General features: G+C 46.6%; 1 protein-coding gene across 7 annotated transcripts in view; it reads left to right on the forward strand.

The window, feature by feature from the left end:
* Positions 1 to 24,485, forward strand: part of TBXAS1 (thromboxane A synthase 1) — a 178,574-nt gene that overhangs the window by 108,608 nt on the left and 45,481 nt on the right. For 4 of the 7 annotated variants that reach the window (XR_002724959.1, XR_002724960.3, XM_023184855.2 and 1 more), the window contains exons 6-9: positions 1,426 to 1,514; positions 3,540 to 3,688; positions 5,726 to 5,856; positions 9,965 to 10,279. Coding sequence is in view for 5 of the 7 variants with exons in the window: in XM_023184855.2 (XP_023040623.1) it covers positions 1,426 to 1,514; positions 3,540 to 3,688; positions 5,726 to 5,856; positions 9,965 to 10,279 (684 nt within the window). In the remaining 2 variants the exon portion in view is untranslated. Of the gene's footprint in view, positions 1 to 603; positions 742 to 1,425; positions 1,515 to 3,539; positions 3,689 to 5,725; positions 5,857 to 9,964; positions 10,280 to 20,075; positions 20,163 to 20,753; positions 21,730 to 21,760; positions 21,790 to 24,485 lie in introns of those variants that run through there. The other 3 variants (XM_023184858.1, XM_023184856.3, XM_023184859.1) reach the window with 3 other exon arrangements.

The following is a 24,485-nucleotide window of genomic DNA, read 5'->3' on the forward strand; positions in this document are numbered from 1 at the left end:
GAAGGAAGGAAGGAAGGAAGGAAGGAAGGAAGGAAGGAAGGAAGGAAGGAAGGAAGGAAGGAAGGAAGGAGAAAGAAAGAAAAGAAAGAAAGGATGGGAACAGTCGTCTAGGAGAAGATGCGGAGCAGATAAGACAGGTACCTGCTGTCTGAGCGTTGAGAGCACTGTCACGAAGAAGAGAACAGAAACGAAACCAGCAAAAGATTGTTAGACAAAGTCAGATTTTGCCTCAGTACAACAACATACCTTCTGACAAGCAGATTAACTTTATAACTTTTCCCAGTGCCTCAAGACTTTAAGACGAAGGAGTGGGTATTACATAATCAATATGATTCAATGATTCGTTCATTCACTTAACAAATAATTACTATGTGCCAGGCGCTGTTCTAGGTGCTAGGATTATAAAAATTAAGAAACAGACTAAAATCTCCCTGACCTTGAGAACTTAATATTCTAGTGTCAAAATTATCAAATCTAAACATAGATTACATTTTATGTCTTTCGTGAGAAATGCTCAGAACGATGTATTAGAGCACGTTGCTTTAGCTGTGATGCTATTCTACAATGGGCACCGAATAAAATGATGCTGCTTGGTATTTTCAGCTTGGCCTTTTAATCATGCAAGAGAGAATAAAAGGTCACATGGGTGGCCAGCAGGCTCCACAAAGAACTCCACCCACCCGTTTGTTGAAGCTGAGTGGTATCTATGTGAATCTTCATTATGCCATTCCACCTTTCTGTGTAGGTTAGGAATTTTCTAGCATAAAAGCATTTTCCTATTAAAAAAAAAAAAAAGAAACCTAACAATTGCCCTGTGTGGGCATAGGAGGCATCTTGAAGTCAAGGTTTTCCCAGTATTTGAAAGCTTAGTGGCTTAAGCACAAATGAATAACTGTCCATCAGGAATGCGCTATAAATAATTTCTGTGTTAAATAAGAATTTGAAATGGATGACCTTAGGTTCCTTTGGATGCTAAGATTCAGTATTCTAGTGAAAGATCTAAAATACAATTGGAACACACAGGTGTAGACTCGGGTAATTCCAGAGATAGTGCATATGGATTAGGCTTTCTTTGCTCGTTAATGCGAACCCAATGTCATGAAACTGAGCACTGATTCTCAGTTTTGTCTAAGCACTTAATAATCGTTCTCAAAATTATTTCACCGTATTCACTGTAAATCTGTTCTTCTTTTTTGCTTCCAAAGATAAAAAATGCTTAAGCTAAAATAGACATTTAGAGCTATTGTATTTCATGAATATTTGCAAATTTTAGGATCTTCCTCTTGAATCTTAGTTGTGTGAAAAGTATCTTCCAAACAGTGTTCATTTTCCCAGAAAGCACCACATATAACCTCTTCATCTGCAGCCAATTTAGGTGTACTCCCGGCATGGTGCCCTAATTACACCTTTGTTATCCATTATCAGATGACTCCCCTCATCAGCCAAGCCTGCGACCTTCTCCTGGCTCATTTAAAACGCTATGCGGAATCTGGGGACGCATTTGACATCCAGAGGTAAGGCTGCTGCATTACAGATGAGAAATCGAGTTTTTGAATCACTGCTTCTTGTAACTGTCCATAATTGCTGGACAATTACCTTGGGACTAGCAAACTGTGGAAACGCTAGAAGCTCATAAAAGCATGGATGGACTGATTAATAAAAAGAAAAGAAACTCATTTAACATGGGAAAGAAATGAGAGCAGAGCCAGGGGACCTGCGTCCTGTTGAACCTATGGATGCATCCACCCTCTGACCTCCACAGACCCAGGAACACGCAGGACAGGCCTGCGCCAAAGGACAGGGATGTGGGGGTGGGGGAACGTTCAAGCATTTTCACTTCAAGAAAAACTGTGATGCACCTCAGCCCAGAAGCCATGACTTAGTGGTGGACACCAAATTTAAATAACTGATTATCTGGCTTTTCATCATTTTGTAACTAAAACATTTTTATTTTAAAAAAACACCTTTAGTCTAAATTTGTCCAACCCGCAGCCCACGGACCACAAGCAGCCCAGGATGGCACTGAATGTGGCCCAACACAGATTTATAAACTTTCTTAAAACATTGTGAGATTTTTTTGCAGTTTTTTTTGCTCATCAGCTATCGTTAGTGTTATGGTATTTTATGTGTGGCCCAAGACAATTCTCCTTCTTCCAATGTGGCCCAGGCAAGCCAAAAGATTTGGCCACCTTTGCTTTAGTCATTTTATGCCAAATCATGGCTTACAGCAGATAAAGAATAAAGTGGGATGGTGAATCATCCAGAAATTGACTCATTATTATCATTGCTAATCAAATAATAACATAATCATCACCAACACTGGTATTGCACCAGTTTACATGGTCTTTTCATCCACATTCTCTCTGATTATTATAGGATGCATGAGTTGGCTAAAGATAAGGTGGCCTCATCAGCTATAAAAGCAAAGTAAATAACCCTTAAGACCCTTAAATCTTCACCCATCAGGATCAGATGAAATCACATTCAGCAGTCGCATTCTTGTTTTCACTCTAGCAGGGAAACGTATAATCAATTGTAGAAATGTTTTCAATAAAAGCAGTGCAAATTTTAAAAGTCATTTGGAAATGTCATGTATTCCTTAATGATAAGTTAGTGGTTATAGAACTTATGTACGAGAGGAGTTAAGTGTGTGCCTACACTGAGAACAAAAATTGGCCTTTTAAATGTAAAAAGATATTAATAACCCAGTTTTTAGCTTTTTGGAAAAGAACTTAATCTGACTACTCCTATAAGATAACAAAAAGGAATCATTCAAGTTTAAAATGGCCTTTTGAGGGGGCAGCTTTCCCATAGCCTAAGAGATTAAATTTTCTGGAGCTCCTGCCAGACACTTTTCCTTCTGTTTGTTTCTAAAGTGCAATGTATGTTTTATGTAATAATATACAGCTGTTCATGAAGCCTGCCTTGAAGTTTGCCTTGTATTTATTTGAGTGCTAAGAGCCCTTGCTTTTTGTTTGTTGCTATTAAGAAAACTGTAAAATCATTAAGAGGAAGAGGGAGACAAAGTTAATAAAGCTAGATAATTAGGTTGTTAATTCATCAATGACAATTTGATGTCTATCAATTAATCATTAGATTCTGGCCTGAGCTGGGCTGTGCAGAGCTTTGAGTACAGCATGTAAGCGTTCGGTCACCTGTCTGTTCTCCTTCCTAGGGAGGAAAATGTAAAGTGTCCTTCTTAGTACTTGGCTGTGTTCTGGTTGACCGCGGCTGCCTGAAGTTCGAAGGTGGAAGAGGCAGTGCCCTCCTCCCCTCCCAGGTCTTTGTTTAGATGAGCTGGCTGCCAGGTCTTCCTGCCTTCTCCCCGCGCTCTGCCGTCACTGCTCAGAGTGCCCCATCCAGAAGCCCCTCTCCCTCCACCTCACCACAGATCTGCAGAAGCTCCTCTTCCTTCCGGGCACATCTGCAGGGCTGGGCGAGCCAGTGTAGGCAATTCAGGCCCTCCTGCTCTGGAGTGGGGCATTGCGGGTAGCCCCTGCCGGAGTCCTTTCAAATCCCTGTGTTCCCATCTCCCGTAGGTGCTACTGCCATTACACCACAGATGTGGTTGCCAGCGTCGCCTTCGGCACCCCGGTGGACTCCCAGCAGGCCCCTGAGGATCCCTTTGTGAAACACTGCAAGCGTTTCTTCGAATTCTGCATCCCCAGACCTATCCTGGTTTTACTCTGTAAGTGCAGCTGCAGCCCGGGACGCTGCGATGACTTCAGCAAGTTGGGCAGACCCTATGACAGCTGGGGCAGCTTTTGGGGCTCTGTCCTTGCCACTGGGAAAGGGCACTCGGGGTGTTCCCCTGCAGAGGCTTTGTCTTATGGAGCCACCGGGTTCCTCTTGCCACCTTGCCACCTGCCTAGAGCCACTTATTCCCAATGCCATAGCCCTGGCATTGGTGGTAAGTGGTCCACTGCCATGGTGAGAACAGCAGGGACGCACCGTGTTAGGCACTGGGTGTGCGTTGCCTCACTTAGTCCTAGTAATCACCCTATGAGAAAAATCTTCTTGTCCCTATTTCTCAGGTGAGAAACAGGCCTAGGAAGGCCGAGCTGAGACTGGAACCCAAAACCTTTCATTTCCTAGGGCATCTTTCTTTCCTCCAGCAAAATCCTCTTCACAAGACTTCTCCACTTGAAGTCCAACACACAGAAATCCTGCGTGGTGGATGAGGAGTAGGTTACCCAATGCACGGGGACTGGTCTATTTATTTTATTTTATTTTTTACTTTTTTTTTTTTTTTTTTTTAGATGGAGTTTCGCTCTTGTTATCCAGGCTGGAGTGCAGTGGCACGATCTTGGCTCACTGCAACCTCCGCCTCCTGGGTTCAAGCAATTCTCCTGCCTCAGCCTCCTGAGTAGCTAGGATTACAGGCATGCAGCATCACGACCAGCTAATTTTATATTTTTAGTAGAGACGAGGTTTCTCCATGTTGGTCAGGCTGGTCTCAAACTCCCGACCTCAGGTGATCCGTCCACCTCGGCCTCCCAAAGTGCTGGGATTACAAGCGTGAGCCATTGCACTGGGCCTTATTTTATTTTTATTGTAGAAGTGAAATTTTTGCCCTCTGGCCAATTCTAGCATCTTCTTGCCTTTATAGGAGCATTGACGTGTTATGATTGGTATTGATTATTGCCATGATTTCTAACCATTCTGCTGGGCTGGTAAATTCCGTTCATTTCTTAACCAGTTTCATTCCCATTCTGAGCCAATGTCCACTGGAGCCCCTGTCACCCCACTGGCTCCACCCTGAAATCGTGGGCAGAGTCACTCTGACTGTCCAGCAGTCTCTTCCTTCACCCTTTCCACCGCTCCTGGAGGCAGCCCAGGCTGCATCTGCCCCTTGTGCCTCAACCATGGCCCAGGCCCATGGGGCAGGTGGCTCGGTTGTGCCATCCTTTCTATTCCTCCTCTCTGCCTCTGCAGGGCCCTCCTGCTGCTGTGTCACGTTGGTTTGGACTCTGGCTCTTGAAAACGGGCCCGTGCATTCTGAGAGCATGTGTGTCTGGAGATGTTCTCGCCAGCCCAGCTCCCATAGAACCCGGTGCAGGGTGAATCCACCATGGAAACTGAGAAGCTGAACCCAGCCAGTGCCCCTCTCCAGGGGAGATGAAGCGTCCCTGACCCTGGCAGCCCAGTCCCCAGCACATGGCAGCAAGGGGGCCCACGCTGAACCAGGGGCCGGCAAGGGAGGGACCCACCGCAGCAACAGCCAGGATCCTTGTCAGCAGCTGCAGCGGCAGCTCTTGGGAACAATTCAGGAGGTCGTTCTGGGGACAATTATCCACAAGAAAAAACAATTCAAATGACCAGAAAGTTTGTAAAAAGTAAATCAGCTTCTACCACTTGCTAAGGCTTGAAACAGCCTGTAATCCTTTTTCTCTTGATGAGGTACGAAGACCTTAAGCTCCATCCCCGGGACCTGAAACATTAATTTGTAAGGGTGAGCTTGACCTCTTGAGGGCCAGATGGAAGTGCAGACTCGATTAATTGCACAGATGTTTATTGAGTGCTTACTATGTGCCAGGAATGGTGAGGAGTACCGAGAGGGAGTGAGACATCACCCTGCTCTCAGAAGCAGCAGTGCGGCGGGGAGGGCAGGACTCTAAAACGGCTCCAATTCCAGGCCCGCTTTCTCTTCCCAGGAACAGGCGTCTAATGGCCCTGGTTTATTATCACCCCCTTTTCAATGCCACTTTTGTTTTTCTCTTTCAAGTATCATTTCCATCCATAATGGTCCCACTGGCCCGGATTTTGCCCAATAAGAACCGAGATGAACTGAATGGCTTTTTTAACAAACTCATTAGGAATGTGATTGCCTTGCGGGACCAGCAAGCTGCCGAAGAGGTAACGTATTTTAATAGGACACAGCCTTGAAATGGAATGGAGCTGACTTTGGCATCACTGTCTCTGTTCTTTCCCTTCCCTCTCAGCCCCACACATCACACGGTGCTGTCCTTCAGCAATCCACCACTTACAACTTCCAGGGACAGTGGAGAGAACAGAGGAAGGCTGAGGAAGGTCAGACAAGAAAGGGGGGGGGACGGCAGAGAGGAGCCTGGAGCAATGTGTACGTCCTTTGACACGGACGGGTAGAATTAAAGCGGCCCCCAAAACTGTCTCTCTAGTGCAAGCATCACCCTAAGCACAGGTTAGAGCAGCCCAGAAGAATTTTCTGGGTAAATGTGCCCACATGCAATTTTCATGAGCACATTCTTTATATTGAAAACCCAGCAAGATGGGTTTTCATGTTCCAGCATGAACAGCATGCTTATCAGAGAGTTCGGCAACTGTCAGTCAACCCCACACGATTCATGTGAGACCTAGCATTTTCTTTCCTCCTTGCAGATTTACACTATGCATGGCACATAGTAGGAATCAAGTAAATATTTGTTGATTGAACTTGGTTAAAATAGAAAGAGGAGTTTTCAGTGGGAAGAAAGGCATTTCAATACTGGATATGCGTATGCATGTGTAAATCTGGGCTTTAAAGCCCTTGTCGCATTAAAGAAAGTTACTAAAAAGGAAAAACAGGGCTGAAATGGCTTTTCCTTAGCTGACTCGTGCAAGATGCAACTTTAAAAGGGTTGTCTCAAAGACTGGATGGCTCAGAGGAATCGGCGAGGTCCAATTGTGAAGGCATTGGCCTGGAATGAAATCGCGGGTCAATTAGTGGCTTGATACACTGGGCAGCCTTGGGCAGCAACCATGTCCTGTGCAGCTTCACACCCTGAGAACTGTGCAGCAAACGTGTCTAGATCCAGAAGGCATGGGGAGGTATAGGCAAGTGTGCAGCCCCCTTGGCCCGCACCACTGTGAACTCAACTCGCATGTCCTTGGAGGTGTGGGAAGAAGCAGCTTAACTGGCATTCCTGGCCCGGCTCTGAGGCCTAAAAGGACAGAACATTCTGATCCAGGTTCATGTGTCTCCGCAGAGTGAGGATGAAGCCGGAGAAGGAGGGATAAACAAATAACCATTTTCAACCTTCAACATCGCTACGAAGGGCCACCTTTTGAGAGTGTTCACACACACACACACACACACACACACACACAGGCATCCCTAGCCTGGCTGTGGAATCAGGCTAAAAAATTTAAAACTGTTGCACTGAATGACTTACTAAGAGGTGAGAGGTTATTAAAGATCCAATTACTGGGATTGCCTAGAGCTTTTCCTTTTATAAACTCTAGTGCCATTTGTTTCAAACAATGAGCTGATCTGAGAAAAGCCTCCCCAACCACAAATCCAGGACAGCCATGTCAAGACAGAGCTATACGGTTACTAAGAAAACTTGCTTTAAAACCATCTAAAGTCTGTATACATTCCATCAAGCAGATGTGTGTTTGCGCAGTGAAAATGCGGCACAGATGTTAAAAGGTAAATATTTTTCTAAGCTCTAGCCGATGGGTGGATTAGACACCTACATCTATCAGGGTGCGTATTTTCCTTGGATAGGACCATAAACCAGCACCGTTTCAGTCCTCAGTGGGCAGCGTTCAGATAACCTCCCTGATGCAGTGTGAAGAAAAGAAACCCATCTATACTAATGTTCCTTTCCAGCACACGGGCCCTGGAGAGTGGCCTTTCCTCTGGCCTCTGTAGCTGGAGGTTAAGACAGATTTCTGCAAGACTCTGACAGCCCTTTAGCAGCCTGTCTAGGCTGGGATAAGGGGAAAGGATGCTGGCTGCAGTTTTGCCCATGGAAAAATACCCAGTGCAGAGGTGGTTGTGCCCTCCCTCCCATCATTCCTCCTACACCACCTCAGCAAAGCCACAGCCAAGCCTCAGGGACCACAACGGTATCACACCCCGAGGAGTTTCAGAGGGACTGACTAAGAGGTCTGGGGGTCTCTGGGGTCCTGTGCTGGTATCCCAGAGCTAAGGGAGCAGCAGATGCTCACTTCCCCTGCGTGCCATCTTACCTGCCCCTGCCCCAGCTCTGCTCCACAGAAGCAGGGCCAGTAGTGGGACCACACCAGCACCCAGACATTGACCAGGCAGCAGAAAGCAAGCTGGAGAAAGCCAGCCCTTGAGGAAGCCATTTGAAAATCAGAACGAGCAGGGCCAGGGTAGAATGAAGCCACCAACTACCCCTGACCCCTCACCATTTTCTTAGCTACTACAACCCAGCAAGCTGATGGGAAGCTGAGGCCTTGCTTCCTTAGACTCAAGGTCTGTGGCACCTGTAGTCTTAACCTTGAACACTGCTAGGATCCCAGTAGGCACCTTCCAAAGTCACAAGGCTGGGCCGCAGTAGAGCTGCAAAAGTGTCAGCATCCAAGATCCCCGCTCTAAAGAGCATGCACTTGTCATCAAACTCAACACACCCATCCTCCAAATGCATGCACTTCATTACGTCATTACGTTTTTATCTGTTGAGTCATGGACTGCACATCTAACATGTGCTCAGCACAAAACTAGGCACGGTGTCAGGGGTTGAGGGTGGGGACCTGCCCTGGAATTGCTTATAATCTTATGGAGAATAAAAAGCAAACACACATGAAACAACAACAATCTTAAAAGATGGAATCATCAGGAGGCCAAGGCGGGCAGATCACCTGAGGTCAGGAGTTCGAGACCAGCCTGACCAACATGGTGAAACCCCGCCTCTACTAAATATACAAAACTTAGCCGGGCGTGGTGGTGCACGCCTGTAATCCCAGCTATTCGGGAGGCTGAGGCAGGAAGGTCACTTGAACCTGGGAGGCAGAGGTTGCAGTGAGCCAAGATCATATCATTGCACTCCAGCCTGGGTGACAGAGCAAGACTCAAAAAAAAAAAAAAAAAAAAAGATGGAATCAGACACTCATGTGTGTGGCATAGATTATTAATGCAATCGAAATTCAGAGGCCAATGAATTGAGAAAATGCTGTAACTAGCACAGTACTTTGAATGAAATTCTAATATTTTTCTGTTGGTGATTCTGATGCTCTCCTTGTGCCATTTTAGTCCCATAAACTTTAGAAAATGGAAATATGTTGGCTGTCCTTCATGACATCAAAGAGAATTTCAAAGAAGGGATGTTCTAGGAATAGGCTCTGTTAACACAGAGGCAATATAGAAACACTCCTATTGTTACAATGAGTAATAGTGAAAATATGAAGAATATGCAAATGACTGATAAAGAAGGTAGGGAAAATGGAAAGAAAGCTCTAACTACTTAAATGGGGGTAGAGGATAACTGAGAAAAAGAGGGAACCAATGTGAAGATCTGATATGAAGGCTAGGGGATGAAGAAGGCAAAGCCTGGAGACCTTGAAGACAGGCACCGCCAAACTCGTCCCTTCCCCTTGCCCCCACTTCTGTTAACTTTCTACTGTGTGAGTAAAACTGGTGGCTGCCCATCTAAGTTCTAAGCTGCACATAAGTGAGCAGTACAGCACAAGCTTGGTTTTAAATCTATGTGATGTTTTCATTGTTTTATTGTTGGAAAACCAACCACCAACCAACAGTACAAAAATGCATAAAGTAAAAAATAAAAGCCCCCCTCCTGGTTTTCCCACCTCCTCCAGCTCGTTATGAACTGTTGGGTGGGGACACTGCTAAAATTCTCTATGCATAGACAGATATAGGTGATGATATATTTAGTACATTTGCTGTTTTTGCAGAAACGAGAGCCACTGTGCATACTGTTCTATGACCTGCTTTGTTTTACTTATCAAAGTGGTTCAATGACTTTCAAATTAGCCCAGATAGAATGGCCTCTGCCTTGCTCAGGGCAGCAGCCCAGGCTGCTCTTCAGTGCCCCAGAACCTGCCTGACCAGTGCTATACTAAGGGACATTCAGGTGGCTTCCAGGTTCTCACCGTCCCAGATAACCCAGCAATGAGGACCTTGTTCCTACGGAGCTCTTCAAAAGCTACGCCCGTGTATCTTCCTCCTTTGTTCTCCAAGAAGCCTCACTTTGTATGACTGTAAGGTCAAAATGTGCATTTTCTTCCTTTTGTCCCTTAGAGGCGCAGGGACTTCCTCCAAATGGTCCTGGATGCCCGACATTCGGCAAGTCCCGTGGGCGTGCAAGACTTCGACATCGTCAGAGACGTCTTCTCCTCTACCGGGTGCAAGCCGAGCCCTTCCTGGCAACACCAGCCCAGGCCCATGGCCAGGCCTTTGACTGTGGATGAGATTGTGGGCCAGGCCTTCATCTTCCTCATTGCTGGCTATGAAATCGTCACCAACACACTTTCTTTTGCCACCTACCTACTGGCCACCAACCCTGACTGCCAAGAGAAGCTTCTGAGAGAGGTGGACCTTTTTAAGGAGAAACACGTGAGTACAAGTTGGGTCCAGTTACCCATGGGATATCCATAGGACAATTGATTTTGTGTTTGTGGAAGTGAAACTTATTTTTAATAACTTGCTAATATCACATTCTAAGCTGATAAGATGAAATAGGGTCATTGTTCAGCTTCTCCCGCTCTCCGGGTTAGCAAGTGAAATGGAATGTTGAGAACAACAGTCACAACAAAAAGACAAATTGTGTGTGCACCTTCGCTGTCTGGGGTAGTCCATGAAGCCAGGCCCGGCTGGAGGAAGCTGTGGAAGCTCAGGAAGGGGTCAGGCCCAAAGGGCAGAGTTCGGGAAGGAGTTATGGCTTCCCAATGTCTGACTTGGAGCTGGCAAACAGAGGGAGGCAGGTGTGAGCCAGAAAAGAGCTAAGCTGGAAGGCAGGAGTGGACAAAAGGACAGGCCAAGCTGAAGCTGGACTGAAGACTGGAAGCTGAGGAGGAGGCTCACAAATGGAATAAGGGAAGATGGGGCCCATCAGCGCCCAGGCCAGATTCTGGGCATTTCTTCTAGATGAGGCCCCTCTTGATCTCTTGTAGCAGATATAATGAGGGCGCTGGGCAAGACTACTTTATCACCTCATTTTTTCCTCTGGATGCTTGTGTGTGTATAACTTTGGCTTGTGAGTTGTTAAAGAGATTCATTTTTTAAATCTGTGCTTTAAAAGGAAGACCACCACAATGGAATCCTTTCTATTACATTCTGATACGACTGCTATTACATTCTGATATAATTGCTATTACATTCATAGTTTTGGAAGGTGGTCTGTTCTGTTACTGGAACCATTAAAAAATGTTTCATACAATGAACTGAAAACCACTTCCCAGGAAATTCTTCTTTTTTCTTCTACTGGGGAAGTAAAGGCAAAGTCAGTGTCTCTTCTTCACAGCAGTTTTCTAATATTTGAAAACTGCATTCACTGTGTTACTAATTAATTGTCTTAACTTTAGGCTCAACATGAGCTTATGGTCAACTTCAAGTTCTAAGTAGGTATGACAACTGCCACGCTGGGCCTTTCCAAACCCTGCTTACACAATTGATTTATTGAGCCTAGACGCAAGAGTTTATATTTATCCTTATTACTGTTCAAGTCAGTCAAAATAATTTTGAATCTTGATTCTGCCATCTGTTGCATTAGCAATTCCTCCAGCCTCGTGTCATCTGAGACTTACTAAGCATGTCTCCTATTTCATCCAAGTCATTGATGAAAATGTTGAACAGGACAGGACTTCCCTCCAGATTGACATTGATCCATTAATCAATATTCTTTGGGCATGGAATCTCAACAAGCCATGAATCCAAACAACCTGCAACCCATCTTATTCTGTTTTATATGCAGTGGTTTGTGTATTTGTTCTTAAATTGAGGAAAGGGGAGAGGGAGGGACCCACAGTGACTGAGGGACATTAGCGCAAAAGAAGTAAAAGGAGCTCGAAGGGACGCAATCTATTAGGATGCATTTAGTTGCAGATAACAGAACCCGAACCCAACTGATTTAAGCAAAACAAAAACAAAAGTAAAAACAAACAAACAGACTCATAAATGTGTATTTCTGAGTACATTTAATTGAGCAGCTCAGGAATAGATATGGCTCCAGGCAAATCTCTGTCTAGGTCTCAAAGTGGTGCACAGGTCCGTGTCTCTCTCCCCAGTTCTTGGCTGTGCTCCCTTATATTGGCCCCATACTCCATCATGCTGTCCTCTCAAAGCCCCAAGAAGCCTGTCAAGAGCGTCTGGGACTACACACTTCCTTGCTTGTAACCAATGGAGAAGAGAAAGTCTGTGGCTTAAAATTCCCAGACAGAGTCACCCTGACGAGAATGCTTAGGTCGCTGCACTTTTTTTTTTTTTCTTGAAATGAAGTTTCACTCTTGTTGCCGAGGCTGGAGGGCAATGGCACAATCCGGGCTCACTGTAACCCCCACCTCCCGGGTTCAAGCAATTCTGCCTCAGCCTCCCGAGTAGCTGGCATTACAGATGTGCACCACCGCAACTGGTTAATTTTGTATTTTTAGTAGAGACAGGGTTTCACCATGTTAGTCAGGCTGGTCTCGAACTCCTGACCTCAGGTGATCTGCCTGCCTCGGCCTCCCAAAGTGCTGGGATTACAGGCATGAGCCACTGCACCCGGCCCGCTGCCCATTCTTGAACCAACTCCTCTGCAGCAAGGGGAATGGGGTCCCTGATAGGCTTACACCAATCAGACTCCAGCCCTAGGTCAATCATGCTCAAGTCACATGACTGAGAACTCAGGAAGGTGACTTCTCAAAGGAAGCTTAGCATGCTGTCCCAGGAAGGCATTGGCACTCTGGTCTCAGTAAACCAGAAAGCACTTCACATTAAGGGCTTTGAAGCATCTAATGAGTGTCCAGCAGTGTAGTAGACATGGCAGAGGCTAAGAGAGGGGGCAGAAACTCTAAGAGACAGAAGTCAGATCCTCATCTTGCAGGAATTCAATCACCAATTGAGAAGCAATGTTATGTCTATGAAACAATATCTTCCTTCCAAACACAGGCCTGCAGGGCAGTAGAAGGCAGCAGATAATCAGGTCTAGAATGTGTGGTGTCATTTAGAGAGCCACGGGACCACAGGAGTCGGTCCCACCAGCTATAACCATAGTCACATCCAGTTATGTCAATCTGCCAGGAGGACACAGCAAGTGTTTCCATTCAAAAGCCCTCACGCTTGCGCCCTTTACCTCTGGCACGGCCTTCACTGGCCATGACCTCAAGGAGGGTGTTGTCTCACCACATCCTGGCCTCCTTCAATGCCCCCAGCCTAGGAGCAGGGCTTCTCCTCCCAGAGGACCACATGTTAGGCCAGGCGCAGTGGCTCAAGGCTATAATCCCAGCACTTTGGGAGGCCAAGGTGGGTGGATCACCTGAGGTCAGGAATTCTAGACCAGGCTGACCAACAGAGTAAAACCCCATCTCTACTAAAAATACAAAATTAGCTGGGCGTGGTGGCGCATGCTTGTAATCCCAGCTACTCAGGAGGCTGAGGCAGGAGAATCACTTGAACTAGGGAGGCAGAGGTTGCAGTGAGTGAAGATTGTGCCATTGCACTCCAGCCTGGGCAATAAGAAAGAAACTCCATCTCAAAAAAAAAAAAAAATAAACAAAATAAAACAAAAAAAACCGCATGTTATTATGGGGTTGTACAGAATGTTGCAAGGCACAGAGACCCCTTGGTCAAATAAACAGATTACAGCAGGTCAAATTTTTGAGTTTAGTGTGAGTAAAACCATAAGGGAAGACTGCTTAGAATGGACATTCCAAGGTCCTGACCTCAGGGGTTCCAATTCCGTAAGTCTAGGCTGGGGCCCAGGAACCCCCATTTTATTTTTATTTTTTTGAGAAGGAGTCTCGCTCTCTTGTCCAGGCTGGAGTGCAGTGGTGCAATCCCGGCTCACGGCAACCTCCGCCTCCTGAGGAGCCCACGTTTTAAGTAAATGTTTCCAGTGATTCTGATACAGGTGGTCCCTGGTTCCACTTTGAGAAGACAGCCTTAGATTCTTAAGGGCTCAGATCCCTTTTCCAAGAAAAAAAGCAGGGTTCAAAGCCCTCCTAAGCCATGCAAGCCCCAATGTGATTTTCTTCCTGTATGTAATAGCTGGTTGTTGGGGGGGAGTCTCTGAAAAATGGGAATATCTACAGCTGTCTTTTTCAAAACATACATTTGGTAGTCACAATAATGTTGCTTTGCATAGCTTTGCACATGGCACCCACTCAATGAATATTGGTAGGTTTTCTTTTTTTCTTTTCTTTCTTTCCTTCTTTTTTTTTTAATTTTTTTTTACTATAATCAGAGCTCTGTTAATATGGGCCATCTGTCAGGACATGGAAATGCAGATTAGATGTTCACACATTAGATATTTTCCTGAAAATATTCCTGAAAATTTGCATGTAAAGTATGACTTGTTATAATTTTCCTGCTGGTTTCCATTCAACAAATATTTCTTGAGTGCCAGTTAATGCCAGACTCTGGGGCTCCAGCCATACGCACAAGGGTGTTCTGGTCTAGCTCTTCTGTGACATCCCTGTAGAGCATCCCCATGCCTCATTAGATGGCCTTCCCTTGTATTTGTCAATGAGATTGCTTAATTTGAGCTCTAAAGTTTCTTCTCCCCGAGCAATTTCTTTCATAGCAATGTACCATGGGAATGTGATGAGAGCTACATCCCTTCCTCCAAGAAAGAGCAGATGTATGCATGGCATCAGTTCAGACTTTTCTGTGGACAGTGATAGAAAACTCAGCCCGGATTGTCTCAGGGAGCTTATTGACCCCTATAACTGAAAACTCCAGAGGACAGAGCTACCTTCAGGTATGGCTTGATTCAGGGGCTCAAGCCCTGTCCAGGTTGTTCTCTCTCCCCATGTCTCAGCTCCAATTTCTCTGGGCATACTCCTTTCTCAGGCAGATCTCCCCTAGGGGTCTCAAGACAGCTGTGTGACCCATGTTCTGAACAGTCTGAACTCAGTGAGGTACCAACTTAAAACCATTTGGTGTTTTTTTGTTTTGTTTTGTTTTTTCATTTTTTTCCTTTAAATGTGCTCTGATGAATCTCCTTTCCCTGTCCATGATGATACCTTGGACAGATCTCAATGATTTCTGGTCATTTTGGGGGACATTAAAAGTCCAGGCCAGTCTGGCCCGGATGAAAACTTCAGTCTCAAATCCAACCGGTGCTCTTCTGTTCTCTTAGCTCAGGCTGACCTGTGGCCTGAGGACACCACCCTGGGGAGGAGTGGTCTGTTTTTTCCCCTTCCTTCTACTCCTCCCCCACCCCTGCTGGTTCCCTTTCTCCTACAGGAGTGGGGCCTGTGAATGGATCCCCAAATCCTGCCTACCTGGGCCCTCAATGCCTTCCCCAGGGGACTTCTAATGTGAGGTAGATGGAAGACGTATTCAGAGGGCTCCCAGGTCTGACGTCCTCACTGCATAATTCCCTGCCAGGAAGACAGGCTTCAGCTCCTACCACCAGCTCCTGCCCCAAGGTTGCTTGGTGGGGAATCTTGGGCAGGTTACCAGCTAGATGGCTCCAGCTTCCATGCCTTCCCCAGAGTCCACCTGGCCCATGGGAAACACACAACAGGGCCACACCCACAGTGGCCACCTTCTGCCCTTCTCTTCCTCCCTCCGCCCTGCCATGTCTCTCCAAGTACTTATCCTTTGCTCTAAGAGGTAAAGAGGGCACATCAGCAATTGTGCTGCATGAGCAGATGGCCAAGGAGAATGCCCCACCTCTATGAGTGGCTCTGCTGAAGACCTCCTTCCTTGGCTTGGGAGTGGGGAGGACCCTCTTCCCTAGGCCAATGACTCCTTGCTCTAAGTTTTCTTTGAATCCCTCTAATGTCTTTATAGGCTGAGGATAGGGGTAGGAGAGAGCAGGTTCAAGTTCAACAGGAAGAAGCAAGAGTCTCTTTCCTGGAAGTCTCAGCAAAAGCCTCCTGGCATCTCAGTGACCCCAGGAGGATCATGCACCCACCCCTCAACCAATCCCTGGACCCCAAGGGAATATGATCCCCTGATTGGCTTAGACCTGGGTCATGTGCCCCATCCCTGGAGTTGGTGTCTAGGTGAGGCCTTACCCGGACCACTGAGCTCTAGAGTGGAGGAGAGGTGCATCCCCAAATCGCTCTTGCTAAAAGTGGGGTAAATGGCTTCTGGGTAGCCAGGAAACAGTGTGTTTGCCCACCCATGTACATAGAATCCGTGGCCCCTAGATTAGAAGCTCTCACTTCTCAATTTCCTGTTACATGATCATGCTCACCTTCCCTCTGAACTTTTAAAATCCAGTTTGCCAAATTAGAAGGTATAAGTCCAGCAGTGCCTGGAACAGCCTGCTCTTGCCTATTTCTTGCAAATCATGTGGCCACCTCATCCCCAGTTTCCTGTGATTTCTGCAGGGCCAGTCGGTCCATCTCAGCAGTTCTGCCTTATTGCATCCTTCACCATTTGAGAAGTGAAAATGTCAGGCATGAAAGTCAATAATTCAGATTCTCTACTGTTAGCAGTTCTAAACCCCTGGCGCATGTAAGGATACTCAAAGGTCTTCTTCACTATGGGGTATTTGCCTCTGCGTGTGCTGTCTGGCAACATCCCATCTCTCATCCCATAGATCCTTGATTGCATTTCTCCTTTCAGGATATAGATTTTGCTTCCAGCTTCTAAAACAGTTACAATCCACTCTTTTGTTTGTTTTTGTTTGGTTTCATCTCTTTTTGCTTTTGAGACAGTCTCGTTCTGTTGCCAGGCCGGAGTACAATGGCACAATCCTGGCTCATTGCAACCTCCACTTCCTGGGTTCAAGTGATTCTCCTGCCTCAGCCTCCTGAGTAGCTGGAATTACAGGCGCGTGCCACCACATCCAGCTAATTTTTGTGTTTTTAGTAGAGATGGGATTTTGCCATGTTGGTCAGTCCGGTCTGGAACTTCTGGTCTTAAGTGATCCACCTGCCTCAGCCTCCCAAAGTGCTGGAATTACAGGCATGAGCCACCACGCCCGGCTTCAATCCACTTTTTAATTCATGCCCCCAGACTAATTCTTTCTGGGCCACATGTGTTTTCTTTCAAATCATCTTGTTTGGGAATTTTATCTGGCCTCCCCTTCTCTTGTCCCACCATCAAAATTCAGTTTAAAATCTTCTTTCTCAAGTCCCCCAATCTCTTGGAGAAGTCTCTCTTTTCCCATGTTGCCTTGGTCTATGGAAAAGGAGGTGCGTTCAGTAAATTCAACAGTGGAAGAGTGGGAAGAGGTTTGTACCATTGGTACCCTCGTAAAGCTGAAAAAACCACACCATTGATTTAAAGAGACCTTTGTTATATGGATGCTTCATTGTGTTCTCATGTAATTTTGGAAAGGATGAGAGAGGAAAAAATGCGACTTCTTTTCATATAAATTGTGTCTTCTATAGCTTTAGTGTTCTATGATGAAATTATTGACTTTTGATCTGGCTAAACCATTCTCTTTTCTTCTCTTTGGTGCCGGACTGTGCCAGCCAAAATTTATGACCCATTTTCCTTCTGCTTAATTGTTGTTATAAATCTGCTGTGCAGAACCCAGTTGTAAATTTATCACAAACTGGATTGGATTGATATACAGCCTCTCTTTAGGATAATTTGAGCACAGTTATGCCTTAGAAGGAAGGCCAAATTCTTAAAACTTCTCTTGAAGAGCTGCTTTGTAACCATTATAAATATCTCATTAAAATACAACTTACTCTTTCTTTTTCTCTTAAGGATAAAAGAACATTCTGTGCTGGTTATTTCAGCTGATTAGCTCATGCTGCTATGTGAGCAAGGTTGACGATTGTTTCCTTGAAGCAGTCAGAGGATCTCCAAGAAGAAAAGCATATCATGTGCTTACAAAAAAAATAGCCATTTTACCCCCAACTAGCTTTTTCATGAGTACACGTCCTTTGTCACAGAGGAAAGGTTGGACAGGAAAAAAAGTGAATAGCTTAACACAAATGCATCCTCACTATGGAAAAAAAAAAAAAAGTCTCCTCGTGTGGATCTCACCCAGGGAGTAGGGAGTAGGGCATGGTTGACTTTGAGATCAAGTAAAAAACTGGAAATGGGATTTTCCCCATGAGGAAGGTTTCCTCCCCTTTACCCAGGTCTGTTGGAGTCGGGCTACCCACAGTTGTTGAGGAGTAAGTTCAGGAGTTCCCCATCAATTCAGTCCTCCAGCCACACAGAGGTCAGGAGTGCTGTTGAGTCTCTGCCTTCTAACAGACCCCGTAACAGCACAGCAGGACAAGAGAGCACGAAGTCACAGGGACAAGGGAAGAGGCAAAACAGAGAACGCTTTACAGCCCTAATGTTGAAATCTAAAACAAAGAACAGCGACACTGCAGCGTCAGAAAAATGGCAACGGGCTGCGGCAACGGCCCTTGGTTAGAGCATCACAAAGTTTAACATGCATGGGAACCACCCGGGAGTCGTTAAATCTGCAGATTTTGATTTAGCAGATCTGGGACGAGCCTGAGGGTCTGCATTTCTTTTTTGTGATTATTATTTTTTATTTTTGAGACGGAGTCTCACTGTTTCCCAGGCTGGAGTGCAGTGGCACGATCTTGGCGCACTGCAGCCTCCACCTCGCAGGATTAAGTGATTCTCGTGCCTCAGTCTCCTGAGTAGCTGGGATTACAGGCTCACGCCACCCTGCCCAGCTAATTTTTGTATTTTTAGTAGAGACAGGGTTTCGTCATGTTGGCCAGGTTGGTCTCGAACTCCTGACCTCAGGTTATCTGCCCACCTGGGCCTCCCAAAGTGCTGGGATTACAGGTATAAGCCACAGTGCCCGACCAAGGGTCTGCATTTCTAACCGGCTCCCAGGTGATGCTGATACCACCAGTCCATGGCCCACACTATGTACAAGGAGCCAGGTTCTGAGCCAGAAGTACTGTGTCTCTGTCACGGGTGCCGGACGTGGCAAGAATGTATTCCTCATGACACTTAACATGCTCATGTTCTGCAGTGGTTTACCTTCTGCTAATAAATCTCATGGTTTCACGATTATTCCATAATCGTGATGGCACTCACTTTATTGAGTGGGAGATGAAGTGATGCAGGAATGAGCCAATCCTAATACATTTTAGAAGTGTATTAATCCTAAATAAAGCCTAACATCATCTATTTCCTTCAATAATTGTTTCCATGATGGGAGGCTAGGGGGAGCTTTTGAGTTGATTTAAAGTTATTTTCAAAGCAGATGAAGGTGGCAACCTGAGCTTTCTGTCAGGACATATGTGTAGACTGGAGACCTATCACATCCAATGAGACCCATCAGGCCAGCCCTTTGAAGCAGGGAGCTCTACCTGCTCCCTTCACTCCCCTACTCCCCTACGCCCCTTAGTTGTAGACAGTAGCTTCCGGTGCCCTGTGGGAGGCCATGCCAAAGTACTGTAGCTAAAGAGAATGTCCCCTGATGCCATTTCTTTGGTGGCCTAGAACAGAATCTGTGCTATTTTCACTAGAGGAATAGGAGCTTCAGCAGGGGGCCTTGGAAACATATCCTAGGTACCCACCTCCTGTCCTTTCTGGAAGCATCTGGCCCTGGGAAGTAGCATCGCAACCACTAATATCAGGGTACTAATATCAGGCAAAGGGAGGAAAAGTAGCATGGGCTGGGAAGAGGGGCCTCTCTGGGTGTGTAACTAGAACTCTATCTTGGAAGTTAAGATTTGTGGTCACTGCTACCAATGCACCAACTCCCAACACACAGGATACTAGGGACTTCTGTGCCCCATCAGTGAACAACTCAGGAGTTCCCAAAGCAGGGTGACCAGTCAATCTGGATCAGGTGGCAGGGCCTTGGATCTTAGCTATCCATTTCATTATTATGCACACAAAATTATCTTAGAGATCCGGGCCATCTGCCCATTCTCATCCTGGGGATACCTGTGGGGAGGCAGGCTGTGCCTCCCAGGAGTCATCTGGGCCGCGAATGGGTGCCAAGACCTTCCTCTGCCACTACTCAGGACTCCGGACTCCTCCACATTCCCTGGAGATACTCAAAGCCCATGCCCACAGTAACCCGTAGGGAAACTGATCCGCTCTGCCTGGGAAGCTGCTCCCAGGATCCTCAGCGGTGGCAGCCAGGAGCTTAGAGACCTGCTGCGCCTCTCCCTGCCCGCTCTCTCCTCCCTCTCCCTCTCATCCTGCCCCATTTCTCTGTTTTCTTTCCTCTTTCCTCTCTTCATTGTTCACAGCACTATTTAGTCTCCTTCCCCTCTTTCTCCCCTTATTCTTGTTCTGACTCTATTCCCAGGTCCAGAGAGGCCCAGAATCTTCCCTGCTTCTGCTCCACCTCCTGACCCACTGCCCCCCTGGGAGCCCCTGGTCATCCCAGAAGCTTGTAAGTGCATGCAGCAGCCAAGGCCCACATGCCTGCAATGGGGGTGGCACGGGGGAGGTAGGGTGGAGAGCAGGACGGACTTGCAAGTGTTTTATCTGGGCTGCCTAGCTTAATCAAGTGCAGCACTCCAGCACTTTGAATTTTTAGCAATTAATGCCCCAAGTGCCCCTCCCACTGAGTCCCTGCAGAGCAGAGGGAGGGACACCTGCAAAGAGAAGTCTCTCCCGGGAATGGGCCGCACCAATCGGCACGTATGTTGTGTCTTTCATGTAGCAAATCAGAGTCTTTCCTATTCAATAGCTGGGCCCCTCGAGGGGCCAAGCTTTGCTAAGCAAATAAGCTCGTGGGGTTGGTTCACATCCATCCAGAAAAGCAAGAATGAAAAATAAACTTGGGAAAGTCAACTCCACAGGTGAAGCTCAACCTTCTGTGCATCTGCTTGGCATGGAGCTAGATTCGCAGCTGAATGGCTCGTTTATTTAACTGTTGAGCACATTATGGGCTCTTAAAACATCAAAAGAATGGGTTTGATTCCCAACAATTAGCTCTTGAAATAAAAGAACAAACATACTTTTTTTTTAACTTCCCCAGACTCTGTTGACCAAAGTCACTTTGACACCGGTGGAGTGGAAGCTTCAAAATGGTATCATCTGGTGGGAATTTAAAGACTTCCTGTCCCCCAAAAAACCTTCTCATCACTGGGCTTAAAATTTTCCATTGGGAGGCCCTGGCTTTGTTTTGACACATGATCCGTTATTAACACATCACTTGTCTTGGGAGGGGAATATCATCAAGTCCCAGCTAGGATGTAAGCTGCACGACCAGGAAGCCTCGTCTGCTGGGTACCTTGGTAGGTCCTAGGGCCGAGCACACTGCCTGGCACGTGAGAAATAGGGGTTGAGAAAAGTTTGTTCACTCTTTCTTTTCTAGAGACTAACTCCAAGCACAGATTTGAGGGGGGACGAGCAGGGAGTCACAGTAGATAAAGCTTGTGGGTTACTGTGCCCAGCGAGAAAGGGGTCGGTGGAGTCAAGGAGAGAAGGCACTGCGGGGGGAGATGGAGGTAGGTTGAAGGCAACACTTGTAGTCCCTATAGTCCTACAATTGCAGTGCAATTGCCCAGAACATATCATGCCAAGAAAAGGAGGGAGCCTCAGCCCTTGGCCTCTGAGGGGCCCTCTGGGGACATCTAGGGCAGCTTCCCATCCAGGACAGATATCTGAAAGATCATCAGGCTGGGCTTGAATGCTGCTGACAACAAGAAACTTACTACCTATGTGCCCTACCGCTGCTATGGTCCACCTCCTCCTTCAGCTCATGGTATTTGAGCACCTACTAAATCAGCAAATTAATAGCTTCTGCCTGGGGCTACTTCCACACTCCACTAATAGCCAATCACTGGGCATCTCAGAGCCGAGAGCGGAAAGACAATTGAAAAATCAGTCTAGAGTAAGGGACCTTTCCAAAATGTGTGCTTATGCCCAGGCACTCCTTTCACCCTAGGTTTTCTGGAAAGTGTGTTTTGCCCCAGGACTGTGGACAGCATTAGGTTTTGTTTGGTGAGCTTTCTTTTTTTTTTTTTTTTTTTTTTTTTTTAGGTTATGTTTTATAACTGAATATGGCATGTGTGAAAATCTCAGCTACCAGACTCTGTTAGTCCGGGCATACGAATATTCCAGATCAGAAGGGATGTTTGACTCCCCCTGTGAATTGCAATGCGGAAGGTTTATAAAGTTAAGCATTTAGAAATCTGTCTTTAAAATTTAAATATTTAGATTGGGTCTCTAGGACACAAAAGGCAATTCCTGTTTCTCACTCACTTAATTTGATTTTTTTTTTTTCTTTTGGTCGCACAAGTTGTTTTTCAAAGCCTCATTCCTTGAATGTTCCCTATAGGAGGAATGTAATTAAACTCCACTGGCCTCCCCCTGCTGGGACCAAACAGGGGCCAGAGCTGTAGGGAGCATAAAACAGATACCCTGCAAAAGAATCCTTATTATAAAGATGAGAAGAGAATCAGCTTCCCTCTGGTTATGAACAAGAAGCTTTAGAAAGCCACCCAGGCTCTTTTTGCAAGGGGCTTAGTATCCAAGCCATTTTAATTAGTAATTTAAGACTGGAAGGAAGGGGATAAACTCCTCACCTCCCTAGCTATAGGCAAGAACTGGGTGAGTAACCGGTTTAAGTGGCTGAGAAAGAGGGAGGTCTGGAGGGAGGGTGATTCCTTAAAATGAATCAACTTTTTCACGAAAATGGCACAGCTAGATATCCTGGCGCCCAGTCAGTCGCTGTTTCTGTGGTCCCACTTCTTAAGGCAGTTCTCACCCCTCACCAGAGGCAGGCACTGCCTCTCTCTGGGACACTCAGCTGGCACCAGAGAAAGAAGCTTGTGCTGAGGGATGGCTCCCCCACACCGGGCCAACCTAGATTTCTCTCCGACCAAAGAGCGTGCCTCCCACCGAGCGAGAACGTGGAAAGATCCTGCCAGGGAACCCCGAGACCTGGGTGCTAGCATCACCCCCGCCATGAGAGCCCACGGGGGCCTTGAGCTGACACCCACTGGCAACGTGACGTGAATCACTGACATAATCCCTTCCTTAGTTTTTCCGTCTGTAAAATGGGGATAGTAACATTATGTAGCTCATAAGGTTGTCACCAAGATTAAATGAATTAAGAATACACGCTTGGCTGGGCGCGGTGGCTCACACCTGTAATCCCAGCACTTTGGGAGGCCGAGGCGGGCAGATCATGAGGTCAGGAGATTGAGACCATTCTGCCTAACATGGTGAAACCCCGTCTCTACTAAAAATACAAAAAATTAGCCAGGCGTGGTGGCGGGCACCTGTAGTACCAGCTACTCGGGAGGCTGAGGCAGGAGAATGGCACGAACCTGGGAGGCAGAGCTTGCAGTGAGCTGAGATGGTGCCACTGCACTCCAGCTGGGTGACAGAGCAAGACACTGTCTCAAAAAAAAAAAAGAATACACATGCAATGTTTGAACAGTGCCAGCATTGTGTACATGTAGCTACTCTCATTCCCCTCTCTGTGACTCAGTTTCCTTATCTGTAAAAGAAAAAGATTGGACTAGACCTCTTCTCCACTATTGTTGATTATGATGATGATAAATGAATGTTTCTACACCAGATCCTAAACTAAACAAATGTTAACTTGATCCTCACAAAGCCTGTGTGAAGTGGGAGTTATCACCATCCCCATTTCATCAGTGGGGAAAGAGAGGCTGGATTAGTCAGGGATCTCCAGAGGAACCAAACCAATAGGACAGAGAGAGAATGACATTCATTTTCAGGAAATGGCTCATGTAATTTATGGAGTTTGGCAAGTGTGAAGTCTGCAGGGCAGGCTGGCAGTTTGGACCCCCAGGCAGGAGTCAATGCAACAGTCTAGACACAGAATTCTTTCTTCACCAGAAAACCGCAGTTTTTGCTCTTACGGCCTTCAACCGATTGGATGAGGCACGCCCATATTATTGAGGGTAATCTCCTTAAAGTCAGCTGATTTTAAGTGTTAACCACGTCTACAGAAGACCTTCCCAGCAACCCTGGGATTCATGTTTGATTAAATAACTGCACACTATAGCCTAGCCAAGTTGAAACGAAAGACCAACCATGCTAAATAACTTGAGAACATAAGGAAATACCCTAGGTGGGGCCTAAGTCGGATTGGCACTCAGTCTTCCGACTGCTTAGTCTGTGTTCTTTTCAACCTTGTCTCTAATATTCCCAGATTCCGTGGTTCTGATGTCATTCCTCGGCTCTCTGCTGTGCTTGCCTGACCACGTGGGTCAATGGTGGCGCTGGCATTTCTATAAAGGGGATTTCAGGGCTGCCTGCTGGGGAGGGAGGCTTGAAGCTGTGCCTGCACTGCACCTTCACAGCACTGAGGAAACGCCTGTCATCCAGGACAGGGCAGCCCTGTCCTCGCCACAGTGCCCGCACCCTCATTGGTCACCTGTGCAGGCATCATCTGTGACCTGTCGTCCAGGCTCTGAGCCCTGAGGAAAATAAGTTTCCCTGGAAGGTCCTTGGTCTGCTGGGGCTTTTTCTCCCTCTTGCCATGTCTTTTTCACGGTCCATCCTCTGAGTTTGTGAATTGTCTTTCTTCGTGGCCCATGTGGCACAAGATGAAGAGTGCATGGGCAGCTTCTCCCCTGACGTCCCTACCTCCCTGACGCTTAACCCACATAGGGAAGAACATTCCTGAAACAGAGACGTCACCTCCAGGGTTGCTTTCTACCACAGCAGTCACCCTGCTTGGTGCCTTTCTCACTTCCATTTGTAAGTGATCTTTTCTCCTTCCTTGTAG

Source organism: Piliocolobus tephrosceles, chromosome 8 (assembly GCF_002776525.5).
Source record: "Piliocolobus tephrosceles isolate RC106 chromosome 8, ASM277652v3, whole genome shotgun sequence".
Lineage (NCBI taxonomy): Eukaryota > Metazoa > Chordata > Mammalia > Primates > Cercopithecidae > Piliocolobus > Piliocolobus tephrosceles.